Consider the following 16,972-nt stretch of genomic DNA (forward strand, 5'->3'; position numbering starts at 1 on the left):
GAAGCAACACACAATATATGGGATTAATAGGAAAAATAACTCTTCAACTGACTCAATGTAGCAAGAACAGAATATTTGTATCTGAATCAAAACTTAAGAGGGTCAGTATGCATCTACAATTGTCATGTTGCTCTGTAAACATATAATAGCAAAATTGATAAAAATCAGTTGGAGGTGGTCCACATGGACTAAATTTTGTCCCTTATCTTAACTTGACAGAGGGAAAGCGCTGACCACATTAATGCAGCCAACAAATCCTTTAAATTAAGGAAAAGTTTGTTAATAATCCTAAATGGAAGTTAGCAATGTAAATTATAAATAGAGATTCTTTTTTATGGCACCTTTAATGTAGAAAGTCTCTTTTTAAAATCAGAAGCATGATCAGACAAATGCTGACACTGTGGCAAAGGTGATAGATATATATAACAGCCTAAACGATTGAAAGCATGCCTTCTCTTGGCCTCTTTCACTAACAACTGAACTGTCAGTTGCAGGCTGAACACCAGTATCAGAGTATTCCTCCCATCTGTGACAGTAAATATATCTGGAAAAGCTGGATGTCAAGGTGCATGTCAAGGCCCAGAGGTCCAGTAATCAAAGGTTATATAAGCCAAGAAGATGCTCGGAATAATAATAATCTTTATTATTATCACAAGTACATTAACACCACAGCAAAGTTACTGTGAAAATCCCCGAGTCACCACACTCTAGCGCCTGTTTGGGTACACAGAGGGAGAATTCAGAATGTCCAAATTACCTAACAGTACATCTTTCTGGATTTGTGGGAGGAAACCGGAGCACCCGGAGGAAACGCAAGCAGACATAGGGAGAACTTGAAGACTCTGCAAAGACAGTGGCCCAAGCAGGAATCGAACCTGGGACCCTGGTGTTGAGAAGCAACAGTGCTACCCACTGTGCTACCGTGCCGCCCATATATTGGAATTATGTTATTTTGGCTGGAATGAATTTTAACAAACCATTCAAACTGAAATTAATGCACAGTAACCATGCCACAGAAGGGTCATCAAAAGCGAGGGAGAATCGTTTAAGCGGGGCTCTGCTAGCATGCAAAAATGAGACAGTAACAAAGATAGGAACATAGGAATTACGAGAAGTAGGCAATTCAGCCCTTCGAGCCTGCTCCGCCATTCATTCAGATCATGGCTGATCTCGTCTTGGTCTCAAATCCACCTCCCCACCTGTTCTCATATCCCATTAACCTGTATTTTATCAAAACGTTTCTTATTCTTCAATCTGCACTTGCTGGTTGATATTGGGCCCTGGCAAAATTAGCACTATGATATCTTCTAATTTCATTTTACTATCTGACTGTATTATAATAATAATAATAACAACTTATTGTCACAAGTAGGCTTCAATTAAGTTACTGTGAAAAGCCCTGGTCGCCACATTGTGGTGTCTGGTCGCCACATTGCGGTGTCTGTTCAGGGTGACCGGTACGGCAAGCCAGCTGTTTAGCCCAATGGAATACAGTTTTGTTACCTGTGCACCCAGAGAAAATATTAACCTACCATAATTTCTGGTTGCTATTTGAAGCAGAATTTTCCCAATCCAGATAGATTTAACTGGAATGCAGACTGCTATTTATATTCACATTCTCAATTTGATTGTATTTTTCTTTCCTCATGGGGAATTAATTTAAATTTTGATTCAGCACATCCTCCTTCTCACTGTGGTGTGTGGAATTTCTTCCAAATTACAACACAGGGATTTGAAAGCATGAATGGGGAGTTTACCCCAGGGAAGAGTCACAGAATTTGGAACAAATTCCTGATGCTCCTGCTGATACTCAAGAGGGAAAATCAAACACTCAACTTCACTGCTGCTGTCCATCTGTGCTGAAAAACTCAGCAAGTTAACCATGGCAACTATCACCATCTTGGCAACCAGCTGTAGTGCACAATCACAGCGATACAACACATTTAAAGTGGAAGGCAAAGACAGCAGGAGAGTGTGGTCGGCAACAATTGTTTCTGGCAAGATTCTTTTTTACTCTGTTCAGGTAATAAGCAAGAGTATAACCTCTGATACCAATATATCTGTTCAAAGTATATAAAACTTACCTGTGAAACAACATTATTGTTTCTGTGGTAAGTGTGGCCCCTTTAGGGGGTGATGCTTCACAGGCCACATGATGGGACGAGAGTCTTTGAGGATACAGCGCCTATCAGGAATTTAGGCACGGTTCTGGTCAACAGGGCTTGGTAGAGTTAGCCCAGGAATTGTGGGAATAAGACCCATGTAATCGTTTTTCTGTCCAGTGTATGTAGTACACCTTACTTCAATAAACCTCTTATGTGCCATGATTGCTGCGTCAATCACTTCACAATATTACACTTTCGACGAGAGTAAAACAAGCCAGTCAAAAGAAATAGCCAAAAAGTTTGGATGGGAATGGAGGAAGAGCCTTTCAGAATATTAAAAGGTAGAATATTAAAAGTCTGCAGTCGAATAGTGTTACCACTGCTTGGAAAAATAGATCCGTTTGATCTCCGGAGGTCGAAGGTTGGGACCAATATGCTGAAAGGCTTCGATACTTTTTCGTTGCCAATGAAGTAACAGCAGAAAAGAAACAAAAAGTAACATTACATGTCGTTTGTGGGCCACAAACATACAACCTTGTGCAAAATTTAACATCTCCAGGGACTCTGAACTCAAAAGTTATTTGATCAATTGTTGCAGTTAGTGAGGGACCATTCCAATTCCCGATCCCCCAATATTATATAGAGATACAAGTTTCTTACAGGTATCAGAGTTCTGGGTGAAATGGTTTCTGATTTTGTGGCTAAACTTAGAAAAATGTCTGACCTTTTGTGAATTGAGTAGCTCTCTCAGTATCATGCTGTGTGATCAGTTTGTCTGTGGGGACAATCACCGAAATATTCAGAAAATATTGCTCGCAAAAACCAAGATATGCTTGGGCAAGGTGGCTGAGTTCACATGAAGCAACTGAACGTGCGGAGAAAATGCTTTCGAATTGCAAAACATGCAGACCGAGGCGAACCAGTTATGGTGAGAAGCACCAGCTGCTAAAGGTCCTCGAAGTGAGTTCAAGTTCTGCGACAAAATGATGGCAGCTTCAGTAAGCAAGCTTGAGGAAAACCCTGCAGAAACATCAGGGGTGGGATTCCCCAACCCACCAGCCCCGTTTTCCAGCGCAGCCCCGCTGGCAGCGGGATTTTCCATTCTCGAAGACAGCCAATGGGGTTTCCCATTGTGGCCACCCCCATGCCGCCGGTAAACCTGTGGCCGTGGGTTCGCTGCTGCCGAAGCGGAGGTTCCCGCCAACGGAGAATCCCACATTAGAAGTATAGAATCTTAATATGGTGAGATTAAATAAACCACACTCCATTGAGATCACCCTCGCAGTCAATGGCCGTTCCCTCAAAACCAGAGTCGGTTGCCACGGTAGTGGGTGACCAGATATTTAAGTACCTGCAGGAGGGCGGCAGGCTGTGAATCTTGGCACTACTTTGGCTAATTTAGCTACCTGTACTGGAGAGGTGCTGAAGATATTGGGAATGGCATCCATACCAGAGTCATACCATTATTCTGTTTTTGGTTGTTGTAGATGCCCACTCAAAATGGCTAGATGCTCAGCCTCTGCGTTCGATCATTGCAGGAGCCACAGTGGACAAGCTATGCCAGATTTGTGCCATTCACAGCCTGCCTGAGGTGATTATCTCAGCATTCACAGCTGCAGAATTTCAACTCTTGGTGAAATCCAATGGGATCCAACACACAAGGACAGCCCCAGAGAATGCTAACGAGAATGGAGAGAGAATTAAGGTTTCATTAAAGAGCACAGATAGAGAGGCGGGACTTCATTAAAGAGTGCAAAGAGAGAGGCAGGACTTCATTGAAGAGCATGGAGAGGCAAGGCTTCACTGAACAGCGCAGAGAGAAAGGCGGGACTTAATTAAAGAGAGCAGAGAGGCGAAAATTCATTAAAGAGCAGAGAGAGAGGCGGGACTTCATTTAAGAGCAGAGAGAGGGGCGAGACTTCATTAAAGAGAGCAGAGAGAGAGGCGGGACTTCAATACAGAGTGTGGTGAAAGAGGCAGGGCATCTACAGGGAGCAGTTTTGGAGGGTGGAGCATTGGAGCGGTGTGTAGGTAAGGTAACTTACCTCAGGGATTTGCCGCCTAGTCTCTAGGGAGCAATCATCAGAGGTTCCATTGCAGCTGAAAACAATTGAACATGTGACCTAATTGGCTGGTAGGGAATCTGTGCTGAATTAAAAAAACTGCAAACTAATTAATTAACTAAGTAGAGCTGTCTGCGCAGGCGATGTGCTGTCGCTATATGATGTGGGAGCTGGCAGATCCCATTTCGAGCTGCAGTGACTACATCTGCAGGAAGTGTTTGTTGCTTGAGGAATTGCGTCTCAGAATTGATGACCTGGAGTCTGAGCTTCAGACACTGCAGCACATCCGGGAGTGGGAGAGTTACCTGGACGCTTTGTTTCAGGAGGCGGGCACACCCTCTAAATTAAGTCCCTCAAATTCGGCCAGTGGTCAGGGACAGCAGGTTGTGACTGAGTGAGTGAGCCAATAGAGGGATCCTGAATTCGGAAATGGAGGAGTTTCAGCTCTGGATCTTGTCCAACAGGTACGAGCTACTTGCTCCCTGTGTGGACGAGGAAAAGGACTGTAGGGAGGATGAGCTAGCTGGCTACTGCACCATGGAACAGAAGGCCATTCAAGCAGGGGGAGCAAAAAGACAAGTGGTAGTGCAGGGAAACTGACAGGCAAACTCAAGCAGGACCGAGTTTCCCACATGATATGTTGCCTGCCAGGTACCAGGATGAGGGCCATCGGTGCTTGAAAGGATTTTGGAGTGGGAGGGGGAGGATCCAGGTACTGTGGTCACATTGGCATAAACAAAATAGGCAAGACTAGGAAAGAGGACCTTTTGGGGCATTATCAGGAACTAGGAATGAAATTAAAAGAACAGGTCCTCAAGGGTCATAATCTCAAGATTACTACCGGCACCATGTTGGCATAGGGATGAGAAAATTAGGGAAGCAATCATGTGGCTAAAGGAGTGGTGCGGGAAAGAGGTGTTCCATTTCATTGGGCACTGGCATCAGAATTGGGACAGGAGGGATCTGTACCATTGGGCCAGTCTTCACCCAAATCGATCGAGGAGCAGTGTTCTAGTGGAAATGATACCCCGACTGAATTGTGAACGTGCCAGCGTCTCAGGATTTGACTCAACCTTATTTTTCAAATTTGTCAGGGAGGGTGGAGGCTAAGCAAGCCTCTCAGAAAAGCCGCCACAGTAAGGATAGGTTGTTCCAAGCAGATAATTCTGGTGGAGGATCAGAATGGTTACTTGGGATATTGTTAACAGGACTGGCCCAGTATTCCATATCATAAGCCTACAGAACCCTGAGGCTAGAAAACACATTGATCATCTGAGGAGAGAATGTGACATCTCTGAAAAAGGGTAGGTAGATCAATATATAAATATATACCAATATATTAACATGGCAGAACTCAAGCTTGAAGAGGATAAATCCAGCAATTGAGGAAGTAATGTAGTTGGTGGCAAGTGTACAGAGCTTGTGGCTTTGATTTTTCCTAAGTTCAGCTAAAGGAAATTGCGGTTTACTCAAGACTGCACCTTAACTAAGTAATCTTCCAGTTATCGAAGCAGTGGTGTTGGAACCGAGATCTGAATTAGCTTTAATAAAAGCAAATAAGGGCAGCATGGTAGCGCAATGGGAGCACTGCAATCTCACAGCGCCGAGGTCCCAGGTTCGATCCCGGCTCTGGGTCACTGTCCGTGTGGAGTTTGCGCACACTCCCCATGTTTGCGTGGGTTTCACCCCCACAACCCAAAGATGTGCAAGGTAGGTGGATTGAACACGCTAAATTGCCCCTTAATTGGAAAAAATGAATTGGGTACTCTAAATTTAAATAAAAATAAAAATTAAAAATAAAAGCAAATTACTGCGGATGCTAGAATATGAAACAGAAACAGTAAACACTCAACAATCTCAGCAGGTATGACAGCATCTGTGGAGAAGGGCGCTAACGTTTCGAGTCTGGATGACTCTGTCAAAGCTGAAGAGAATTAGCTTGTTTACACGAGCGTGCCACTTTAAGTGTCTGTTTAAAAACTGAATGTGCTGCAATTCCATCACTAACTGGAACAAACTGTAATTGTAAAGTTTTCATGGTCATAGAATTTACAGTGCAGAAAGAGGCCATTCGACCCATTGAGTCTGCATAGCCGTAGTCAACATAAGCAAATAATTACTGCTCCTCAGATATCATTTTCTTGCTTTTGAAAATTATTTTCGGTCGGATAAAAAAAAATTGATATCAGTCCTTGCAAATCATTACCACATCTCCACCCTGCCTTTGAACATTTTCTCACCTCAAAGATCCATGCCCATCTCTCCCTCATTTACATGTGCAGATCTCTTCAATTAGTTTCTATCTCTAACCATGGCACTAAAATGATTCTACCAACATCACAAACAACATTCGCTGTATTTGTGTCATGGTACCTAAGTTCTCCTTCACCTCTTTGCTCCAATTGATTGGTGATGTTGATCACAGCATCCTGTTCAAAAGCCTCTCCTCTGCTGTCTAACTCAGTATGACTGCCCTTGTTCTGTTTCGCTCATCAATCTGATTATAGCAGAGCATATCCATTGTTTATGCGCTGGCAGATTACTTGGTTGACATGCAGTCTTAAACAAACCGCATTTTCCTTCAGATTGGATTTTTGCATTGGATTTGTTTATTGTCTCATGTACCAAGGTACAGTGAAAAGTAATTTTCTGCGTGCAGCTCAAACAGGTCATTTAGTACATGAAAAGAAAAAGAAAATGCATAATAGGGCAACACAAGGTACACAACTTAAATACATTGACACCAGTATCGGGTGAAGCATACAGGAGTGTAGTATTAATCAGGTCAGTCGATAAGAGGATCATTTAAGAGTCTGGTAACAGCAGGGAAGAAGCTGTTTTTTAATCTGTTTGTGCGTGTTCTCAGACTTTTGTATCTCCTGCCTGATGGAAGAAGTTGGATGTATGAGTAAGCAGGGTAGGAGGGGTCTTTGATTATGCTGCACGCTTTCCCAAGGCAGAGGAAGGTGCAGATAAGAGTCAATGGATGGGAGGCAGGTTCGTGTGATGGACTGGGCTGTGTTCACGACTCTGAAGTTTCTTGCGGTCTGGGCCGAGCAGTTGCCATACCAGGCTGTAATGCAGCCAGATAGGATGCTTTCTATGGTGCATCTGTAAAAGTTGGTAAGAGTCAATGTGGACATGCTGAATCACCTTAGTTTCATGAGGAAGTATAGACACTGTTGAAAGGTGAAAATTGCTTATTGTCACGAGTAGGCATCAATGAAGTTACTGTGAAAAGCCCCGAGACGCCACATTCGGGCGCATGCCCGGGGAGGCTGGTACGGGAATCGAACCGTGCTGCTGGCCTGCTTGAAAAGCCAGCGATTTAGCCCAGTGAGCTAAACCAGCCACTTAGTGGAGTTTCGGCGTGGGTGGACCGGACCAAAATTTTGGTGATGTGCACACCTAGGAATTTGAAGCCGTCAACCATCTCCACCTCGCCACCGTTGATGCAGACAGGGGTGTGTACAGTTCTGCTCTTTAGTTTTGCTGGGGTTGAGGGATAGATTGTTGGCATTGCACCACTCCACGAGGTTCTCTATGTCCTTCCTGTATTCTGACTTGTCATTTTTCGAGATCCGACCCACTATGGTCTTATCGTCAGCAAACTTGAAGATGGAGTTGGAACCAAATTTTGTCACGCAGTCATGTGTGTGTGGGGAGCATAGGAGGAGGCGGAGTACGCAGCATTGTGGGGCCCCGGTATTGAGGACTATCGTGGAGGTGTTGTTGTTTATTCTTACTGATTGTAGTCTGTTGGTCAGAAAGTTGAGGGTCCAGTTGCAGAGTGAGGAGCCAAGTCTTAGGTTTTTTAGCTGAACTTTGGGAAAACCAAAGCCATTTTTAGCCCATGTCACAAGCTCTCTACACTTTCCAGGAACTACATCACTTCCTCAAATGCTGGAATTATCCTATTCAAGCTCAGGTTCTGCCATATATTGCCCAGTTCAATCTAATCTCAGCTCTCTTGCTGAAGTGCATTCCTCATCTTTGTCACCTCCAGAAACACCTACTACTCCAATGTTCCTGTGGTCCTCTACCCTCCAGAAAACATTCAAAACTCACTGAATTTCCTGTTACACAGCTGCAAAGTGTCACAAAAATATTTTTTACTCTACTGATTAAACCTCCATGTATTTTAAATACAGCCAATCTGAAATTCACCCGTAACTTAACGCTGTCCCAGACAATCTAACTAATTTGCATGGATTGACCTGCAATTAATCAACCCCCCACTATTTATCCAAGATGCCTTCCTTTTTCTGACAAACATACACTTTGCACAGTGCTGTAAAAGCTGGACCAGTAAATTAATGCATTGCCTAACTCATTGAACATAACTGAAAGTTTGCAAAAAGTAAACACATTTGGCACTGTAATCATGGTAACAACATAAAACATAATAATTACCATCTTCATCTGTCTGAATGACAACCTCTTCACTCTCCTTTCTTCCTTCTGGGTTTGTCAGAATCATCTTGATACTGATGTTTGTGTAAGGGGGAAGGTGTTGAATAATAAGCTGAGGTGCCTTCTGATCCATTTCCATACAGTCAGCTTTGCTTTTGTTAAGACCAAAGTAGTGGTAGCACACAGTGACATTGAATGTATGGCACCGTGTTACATTGTAGCCCAGAGACTCCAATTCAACAGCAAGATGTCTGGCATGTATCTCTGCAATTTTCAGGCTTTTTGGTGACCTCATGGGTTCTATTCAAGGAAAAAAAGACACAATTAAAAAAATTGTTAGTAGATATCAATTAAAATATTTTCACTACTGTAACATCTACTAAAATGCCATCCACAAGGGACAAGTCTAGAGCGTGGTGGAACACATGCGTGAGTGCAGCTTCAACAACATTCAAGAAACTCAACCCAATTCAGAACAATGTAGCTCACTTGATCAGCACCAATCCACCAACTTAAACATTCACTCCCTCCACCACCAGTGCAAAGTAGTAGGAGTGTACACCATATACAAGACGCAGTTGCAACTTTCCAAGGCTCCTTCAACAGCACCTTCTAAACCCATTGGGTAGGATTTACCGCTGTTCATACCGATGGTAGATTTCAATCCCACGTCGGCGCACGGGTTTCCCGGTGACGAACATGATCAACGGAAATTCCGTTGACAACGTATGGGAAAAGGCTTAGGAAATCAGAAGCACAAAGGGACTTAGGTGCCCTAGTTCACGATCGTGCAGGCTCAGTCAGCAGTTAGAAAGGAAGCAATGTTAGCATTCATCTTGAGAGGACTAGAATATACGAACAGGGATGTACTTCTGAGGCCGTACAAGGCCCTGGTCAGACCCCATTTGGAGTATTGTGAGCAGTGTCGGGCCCTGTTTCTAAGAAAGGATGTGCTGGCCTTGGAACAGGTCTAGAGGTGGCTCACAAGAATGATTTCTGGAATCAAGAGGTTGTCATGTGAGGAAAGGTTGAGGACTCTGGGTCTGTACTCGGAGTTTAGAATAATGAGGGGGATCTCATTGAAACTTACAGGATACTGAGAGGCTAAGATAGAGTGGAAGTGGAGAGAATGTTTCCAGGGAACGGCCTCAGACTGAAGGGACGATCCTTTGAAACGGAGATGAGGAATTCCTTCAGCCAGAGGATGGTAAATCTGTGGAACTCTGCCACAAAAGGCTGTGGAAGTCAAATCACCAAGTGTCTTCAAGAGAGAGATAGATAGGTTCTTGATTAATAAGGGGATAAGGGGTTATAGGGAGAAGGCAGGAGAATGGGGATGAGAAATGTATCAGCCATGATTGAATAGCAGAGCAGACTCGATGGGTTGAATAGCCTAATTCTGCTCCTTTGTCTTATCCTCCTCTAATGCCCTTTCCTTGTCTAAATGTCTTGATTACATAATCTGTTTCTCTAAGTAGAAAGCATCACTCGAGTCTCTTCCGAACTGAAAGTTTCATTTTTCTTCATTGTTGTACATGGTTGGTGTGTTAACTTGGTTTTGGTAAACTGATTACTGGAAAGGTGTGGGATACCCTACACAGTCTGCTGTCACTTCAGGTGCTGGAAAATTCCACTTTACGGACAGACTTTAACATTTTTGGCATCCTGCCTCCACAGCAGGTAATGGACAGGCAGAAAGCAATCCATTTAGGTGAGGTATTGGCATTTGGTGCCCCTTTGCTGATGGTTGTGAAGGCCTCACATTCCAGCTTCCAAGTTGAAAGGTTACCTTTCTTTGTTTGCTGTACAGCAGAGACATGGCTTTAGAAGGTGCAAATATGTCTACCATCTGCACCCTCACCGCGGCTCCCCATTCTGACCTCGTAGGCTGGTAAGCAGCAGAGCATCGCTCTATTTTATCATGCCAGTGATCGCGTTTCATATGATGCTGTGCATTGTAAAGCTGTCAAAAGCCAGATGCTCTTATTTGCCTTTTCTCAGAATATTAGAGACTTAAAATACAAATTTGATGCTAAATGTTAGATTAGTCGCCTGAGAAAAGTTGGTGTAGGCAACACACTTATTTTTTGTTAGAATTAATAACTCCACGGGCTACACCGCTCCGTTTGTATTCTGTCGACCGGAACATTTTGCAAGGATATATGCCTCGAATGGTGAGAGATTTCTGATCAAGTCAGGCTGGAAGTTACCCTTTGCTTAAATGAAGATGCATATCATTCAGAAAATTAGCAGCAGGTCTGGGAATATTCCATGTATGCCAGCTGATTTTCGATGCTTGTAAACACAGTTGCATCCTGCTAGCATGGTGATGGCCAGATGTCAGCTAATACTGTGATGTCAACTAAAAATCTGTATCTGCCTATAATTCAGGGGAAAATGGATGACATTTTAATGGAAATGTGTCAAAGTGGTACTGCATGCGTTAGTGCCTTTATGGAGAAGAATAGCAGTGTAATGAAAATGATAAACAATAATTAATAATTTGCATCAGTTTTATAAGTGGCAGTTAAGTTGCACAATTAGTCTAATTAGTACCCAGTATGGCTAGCTGGCATGATAGATCACAATCCAGATTTTGTTGACTCTCTTCTGGTATGATGTATAGGGCAATTTAGCAGCTTTGAACATTTCACATGCAACAGCTGTGGCGGCCTCATGCTAGGTCTTCGACATCTGTCAGCACAATTTCAAAATGTTTAACGTTGATGGTGCTTTCAATCTGATTTTTTTCCCCTTAAGAGCAAATGAATACTGCTATAGTATATATTAGTATGCTGGAGGCATATTCTAAAAACACTTTGAAATTTGAGGTAAATTAACTTAAAAAATAACAGCATCCATACAGTTTTAAAAAATCAGAGCCTTGCCTGTGTTTACTGAAATGTTAGTCTACTCAGATACTGCCTTCAAATAGACGTCGACAGGAAAGAGACCGTGTTGTTAGGGAATTGTGCAATTTTCTACATATTGTATATTGGGGCTGTCTCACAGTTCGATTCCAGCCTCAGGTGACTGTGGAGTTTGCACTTTCTCTTCATGTTTTCGGGAGTTTCCTCCTGGTGCTCTGGTTTCCTCCCTCAGTCTAAAGATGTACAGGTTAGGTGGATTGCCCATGCTAAATTGCCCTTTAGTGTCCAAAAGGGTGGGGATACAGGGCTCGAGCGGGGATTGGGTATAGGTTATCTTTCAAAGGATCAGTGCAGACCCAATGGGCCGAGTGGCCTCTTTCTGCATTGCAGGGATGTTAGTACCTGTACATTATAGGAGAGACAACATTTTTTATGCAGCAACCCCATTTGTGCTTCAGAGAATTAATTTCAGCAAGAATAAGACACTTATTTTTGGATGTATTAAGTGTTCGATAGTCATATTGTCCAGCACTTTCACTATGACTTTTCGTTTCTGCATTTCATTTTAAGTATAAATAAATCCGGGCACACATTAATGTCATTGACAAAAAAATCATATGCATACGCGTGATTTCCTAAGATATCGTCCCTGAAAGCATACATCCATTTTGAGTTTTGGGACTGTGGATCAAATATCTCATCTTTTCCTTGGAAAGGAGGTGGTACAAAAATACTTATTGTAGATACATGAAGGTTATTTAAGTCGGCATGTGGTGATATGGACAGCAGCATTTGGAATGAGCTGAACAATGCTCGTGGAAGTTTACAACAGGAAGGCCAACAAAGAAGGCGGTAGAGAAATCATCAGGAACAAGAAACAGTACAAAACTAAGCTAGAGTTACAGACTAAAGACAAGGACTTTTGTCGGTTGTGGCAAAGCTTAAACAATATAACAGGCAACAAAGCAAAGCAGAGTAGAATCTCTGACAACAGAGCACTCTACCCCAATGAATTAAATGCATTCGATGCTCGTTTTGAGCAGGAAACCAACAAACCGTTGTCAACTACCCCAGCAGCCTCGGACACACCCATACCTACCGTTACATCTCAGACATCGGATTGGCCTTCTTGAAAGTGAACCCATGGAAAGCAACGGGTCCTGGCGGAATCCCTGATCGTACACTCAGATCCTGTGTGGACCAACTTGCGGGTGTGTTTGCAGTCATGTTCAACTTCTCCCTACTCTGTTCAGAGGTTCCCACCTGTTTCGAGAAGACCTCCATCATACTGGTGCCAAAAAAGAACCAGGTAACATGCCTCATCAATTACTGTCCAGTGGCCTTGACATCTATCATTATGAAGTGTTGAGAGAGGTTGGACATGAGACATATCAACTCCGAACTCCCAGAATTCCTTCATCCATTGCAATTAGCATACCACCACAACTGGTCCACAGCAGACAGCATCTCCCTGGCTCTACACTCATCCCTGGGGCATCTCGACAATAAAGACTCCTATGTGAGGGTCATATTTATTGACTACAGCTCTATCTTCAACACCATAATCTTAGCCAAACTCGTATTCAAACTCCAAAATCTAGGATTTGGCTCCTCCTTCTGACCCATGGACCACACTCAGTAAGGATAAACAGCAAGACCTCCTCCACGAAAGTCCTCAGTACGGGGCCTTGCAAAACTGCTTACTTAACCCACTATTATACTACTTATACACACACAACTGTGTGGCAAAATTTGACTCCAACTCCATCTACAAGTTTGCTGATGATACGAACATTGTGGACTGAATCTCAAACAACAATGAGTCAGTACAGGAGGGAGATAGGGAACCTAATGGCATGGTGCAATGACAACAATCTCTTCCTCAATGTCACCACAACTAACGAGCTGGTCATTGACTTCAGGAAGCAAAGTGTCATAGGTGCCCCCGTCTGCATCAAACATGTGCCGAGGTGGAGGTGGTTGACAGCTTCCTAGGTGTGCACATTACCAACAATCTGTCCTGGTCCACCCATGTTGACGTTAAAATCAAGAAAGCACAATAGCGCCTATACTTCCTCAGGAAATTAAGAAAATTCTGCATGTCCACATTGACTCTCACCAATTTCTACAGATGCACCATAGAAAGAATCCTATCAGGCTGCACCACAGCTTGAAATGGGAACTGCTCGACCCAAGACAGTAAGCTGTGAATACAGCCCAGTCAATCACGCAAACCTGCCTCCCATCCATTGATCCGGTCTACACCTGCTGCTGCCTTGGGAAAGCAGACAGCATAGTCAAAGACCTCTCCCACCCGGGTTATTCTCTCTTCCATTGGGCAGAAAATACAAAAGTCTGAGAACACATTCCAACAGATTCAAAAAAGCTTCATCTTCACTGTTACCAGACTTCTGAATGGCCCTGTATGAACTGAACTGATCTCTACGCACCTTCTCTATTGTTGATGCATGACACTCCATATGCTTCACCCGATGTCCATGTCTATGTATTTACATTGTGTATTTATCGTATGTCCTATGTTTTTCACGTATGGAACAATCTGCTTGGACTGGTGGGTGGCACAGTAGTCAGCTCAGTTGCTTCACAGATCTAGGGTCCCAGGTTCAATTCACGGCTTGGGTTACTGTCTGTGTGAAGTCTGCATGTTCTCCCCGTGTCTGTGTGGATTTTCTCCGGGTGCCTCCTACAGTCCAAAGATGTGCAGGTCAGGTGTATTGGCCATGCTAAATTGCCAGTGTCCAAAAAGATTGGGTGAGGTTATTGGGTTACGGGGATAGGGTGGAGTTGTGGGCTTAGGTAGGGTACTCTTTTCAAGGGCCAGTACAGAATCGATGGGCCGAATGGCCTCCTTCTGCATTGTAAATTCTATGATTCCAGATGCTTTTTCAATTCAGCAAAAGATTGACAGTACATAAAATCGAACCACAGCTACTTTATCATCGTCTCAGGCCAGTGTTTTACATGATCATTTGCAAGATTTTTGGTACTTTAACCGTATATTACCATTACGGGCAGCCACAGTGCCATGTCACAATGAATGAATGTTTCTCGCAAATTCTCCAAACAAACAAAATTCCAACAATAATCTTCATTTTCACAGTTAACATCCTGAAATATATTATAATTTTTGTGTTGTCCTGTCATACATCTTCTAGATTGACAACAGTTTGAACTAATGCCTGAAATACTATCTGCTTCTATTATTTTAACCGGAAGCACTTAATCCTACCACTATTTATAATTCATTCATGGAATGAGGACAGTGCTGGCTAGGCCAGCATTGTTGGCACACTCATTTATGGACAGAGATGCACATTACAAACATGCACCTCCTCTCACTCAGCAATCAGTTTAATTCTGTTCCTATTCAAGGGGCCAAATGAACCCCAGTTAATGTGCATCACCCACATACAATGAAGCACAATTTAGACGTAAAATTAAGCTTCATATGCATAAAGAAAATTTCAAAATGAATTAAATCAAAAGCCTCCATAATCTGTTCAAACTATTAGAATTTCAGGTGCCCCTCCTCCAGCACACCTAACAAGTTCTTCATATGCACTCTTATTGTAAAATATTTAAAAATGCTACCTGTCCAGCATTTATTTCAAGCTAGTATTGGTCAATAGGTGACCTTTACTCACTCTAATTTTTAATAGAATGTAATTATATCATAGCAAACATTTATCTACATAACAGCCTGTTAGCTGGTACTAATAACACAAAGGTCACAAATTGAAGCCTATTGCAAGCTATTCATTTCTTTTAGTTTGAATCAAGTTTCTTACAATCATAAAGCAGGGCTTCTAAATTGGAAGAGGGATCAAACTTCAGTGGGATCAAAGGCAATCAATAGCCTGGATAAAAGAGAACCAAAGATGGACGATGGAAAAAAACGTATTAGAGCAATGAGTGAGCTTTAAGGATAAGTTTCAGGCACAGAGAATGTATAGTTCAACAGGGTGAAATGCAAGGGAACCAAAGCCAGGGCTCCTTGGATGATGGGGAAGATGGAGAATATGATGAATGTAAGGGTCCTTCCTGTTTATTCACTGTTTATTTCCTTTTTTCCCCATTGTTATTTTTACCTCTACATTTTTGACCCATGAATGATTTACATGTCTTTAAGGAAGCCTGTTTCTTTAATTCAAGCAGAAGGAAGTGACATGTACCTTTAATTCAAACAGAAGAATCCAGAAGGCTGTTCTGATTTAGACTAGTGATTGCAAACTGACCGGAATCAGTGACAACTCGGTTGATTGATTTAGCTGATAGCCAATGAATTGGCCCAAAAGACTGTGCTCTGCTTGTTAACATGTGGTGATTGGATCTTAGCCCACTGGAACGTTTTCAGAATCACAGGTTTTCAGATTGGCTTCAGTTTTGATTCTGACAACTGGATGAAGTGCTTTAAATAACACTCTCCAAAAAGGTCTATCTAACTCTCTCCAGAAGGCCACTGAAGAGGCTGACTGTCTCTCCAGAAAGTCCGGGTACCATTTTCTTGAGACTGCAGAGGCCCAAAGTCAAGCCATGAACTGAAAGCAAGATTTGATGTGAAATAAAATTTCTCTGCAGAAAGGTGCAGGCCCGAAGGCGAACCTCGAGCTGAAGGCACGGTTTGATGCGAAATAAGGTGGTTCTCCAGAAAACTTGCTGACTGTGAGTACAGAATTTTCTAACCTCCAGTGACCCGGAATGAATGACTCTACAGAGAAGACGACTACCTTCTGAAAACCAGAAACTTTAATCAGCAAGCATGCTGTGAAGAAAACATGCTAAAGGATCACCATCTGAAGCAAAGAATCTTATCTTTCAACCTTCATCCATATTATTTTTCACCCCGCCCCCCCCTCCATATTTGTCTGTTCTGTGTCTGCGTGGGTAGAAGGTGGGGCTGTTAGAGTTATGTGATAGTTAACCAGTTGTATTTACAACATAATAGTCCTTGATTTATGATAGTTCTTGTTATAAATAACAGTAATTGTGTTTAAACTTACAAACCTGGTGACTGTAATTATTGGGCAGCCAAGGGCGAAGGACTGCAGGAATGTTTATTAAAATTATTGGTTAATTCACTTGTTTTGTGACGAGAGGGTCTGGAATTGACCGTGCACTTGCCCAGAGAGCCGTAAGATGAAACAAAACAGGAGGGTGTATGATGCATGTTTCTTCAAGCCGGAACTTGCTGAGAGGGGAGGTGAAGAGGAAAATGGGCTGACGAAGAAAGAATAGGAGAATACAATGGCAGATACAAAAATGTAACCCAAAATATTCTAGTGGCATGTAAGCAGTAAACATGCTGCAAGGTGTGGCATGGGGCCTCTTAAGGACTTAGCGGCTCAGGGCAAGGTGAGAATACCTAATGAGTGCTTTGTATTGGTGTTTACTAAGGTAGATGATGCTGACAAAATATCAGTAGAAGTGGAGATGGTAGAGTTAATGGATGGGTGAAAACTGATAGGAAGAATGTTCTGGAAAGGCTGGTTATGCCACCTGG

General features: G+C 42.8%; 1 protein-coding gene across 8 annotated transcripts in view; it reads right to left on the reverse strand.

Moving 5' to 3' along the window:
- Positions 1–16,972, reverse strand: part of ptprk (protein tyrosine phosphatase receptor type K) — a 740,572-nt gene that overhangs the window by 221,030 nt on the left and 502,570 nt on the right. For all 8 annotated transcript variants that reach the window (XM_038799792.1, XM_038799788.1, XM_038799790.1 and 5 more), the window contains exon 8: positions 8,582–8,881. In XM_038799792.1, the coding sequence (XP_038655720.1) occupies positions 8,582–8,881 (300 nt within the window). The remainder of the gene's footprint in view (positions 1–8,581; positions 8,882–16,972) is intronic.

The sequence above is a fragment of the Scyliorhinus canicula genome, chromosome 6 (genome assembly GCF_902713615.1).
Source record: "Scyliorhinus canicula chromosome 6, sScyCan1.1, whole genome shotgun sequence".
NCBI classification, from domain to species: Eukaryota; Metazoa; Chordata; class Chondrichthyes; order Carcharhiniformes; family Scyliorhinidae; genus Scyliorhinus; species Scyliorhinus canicula.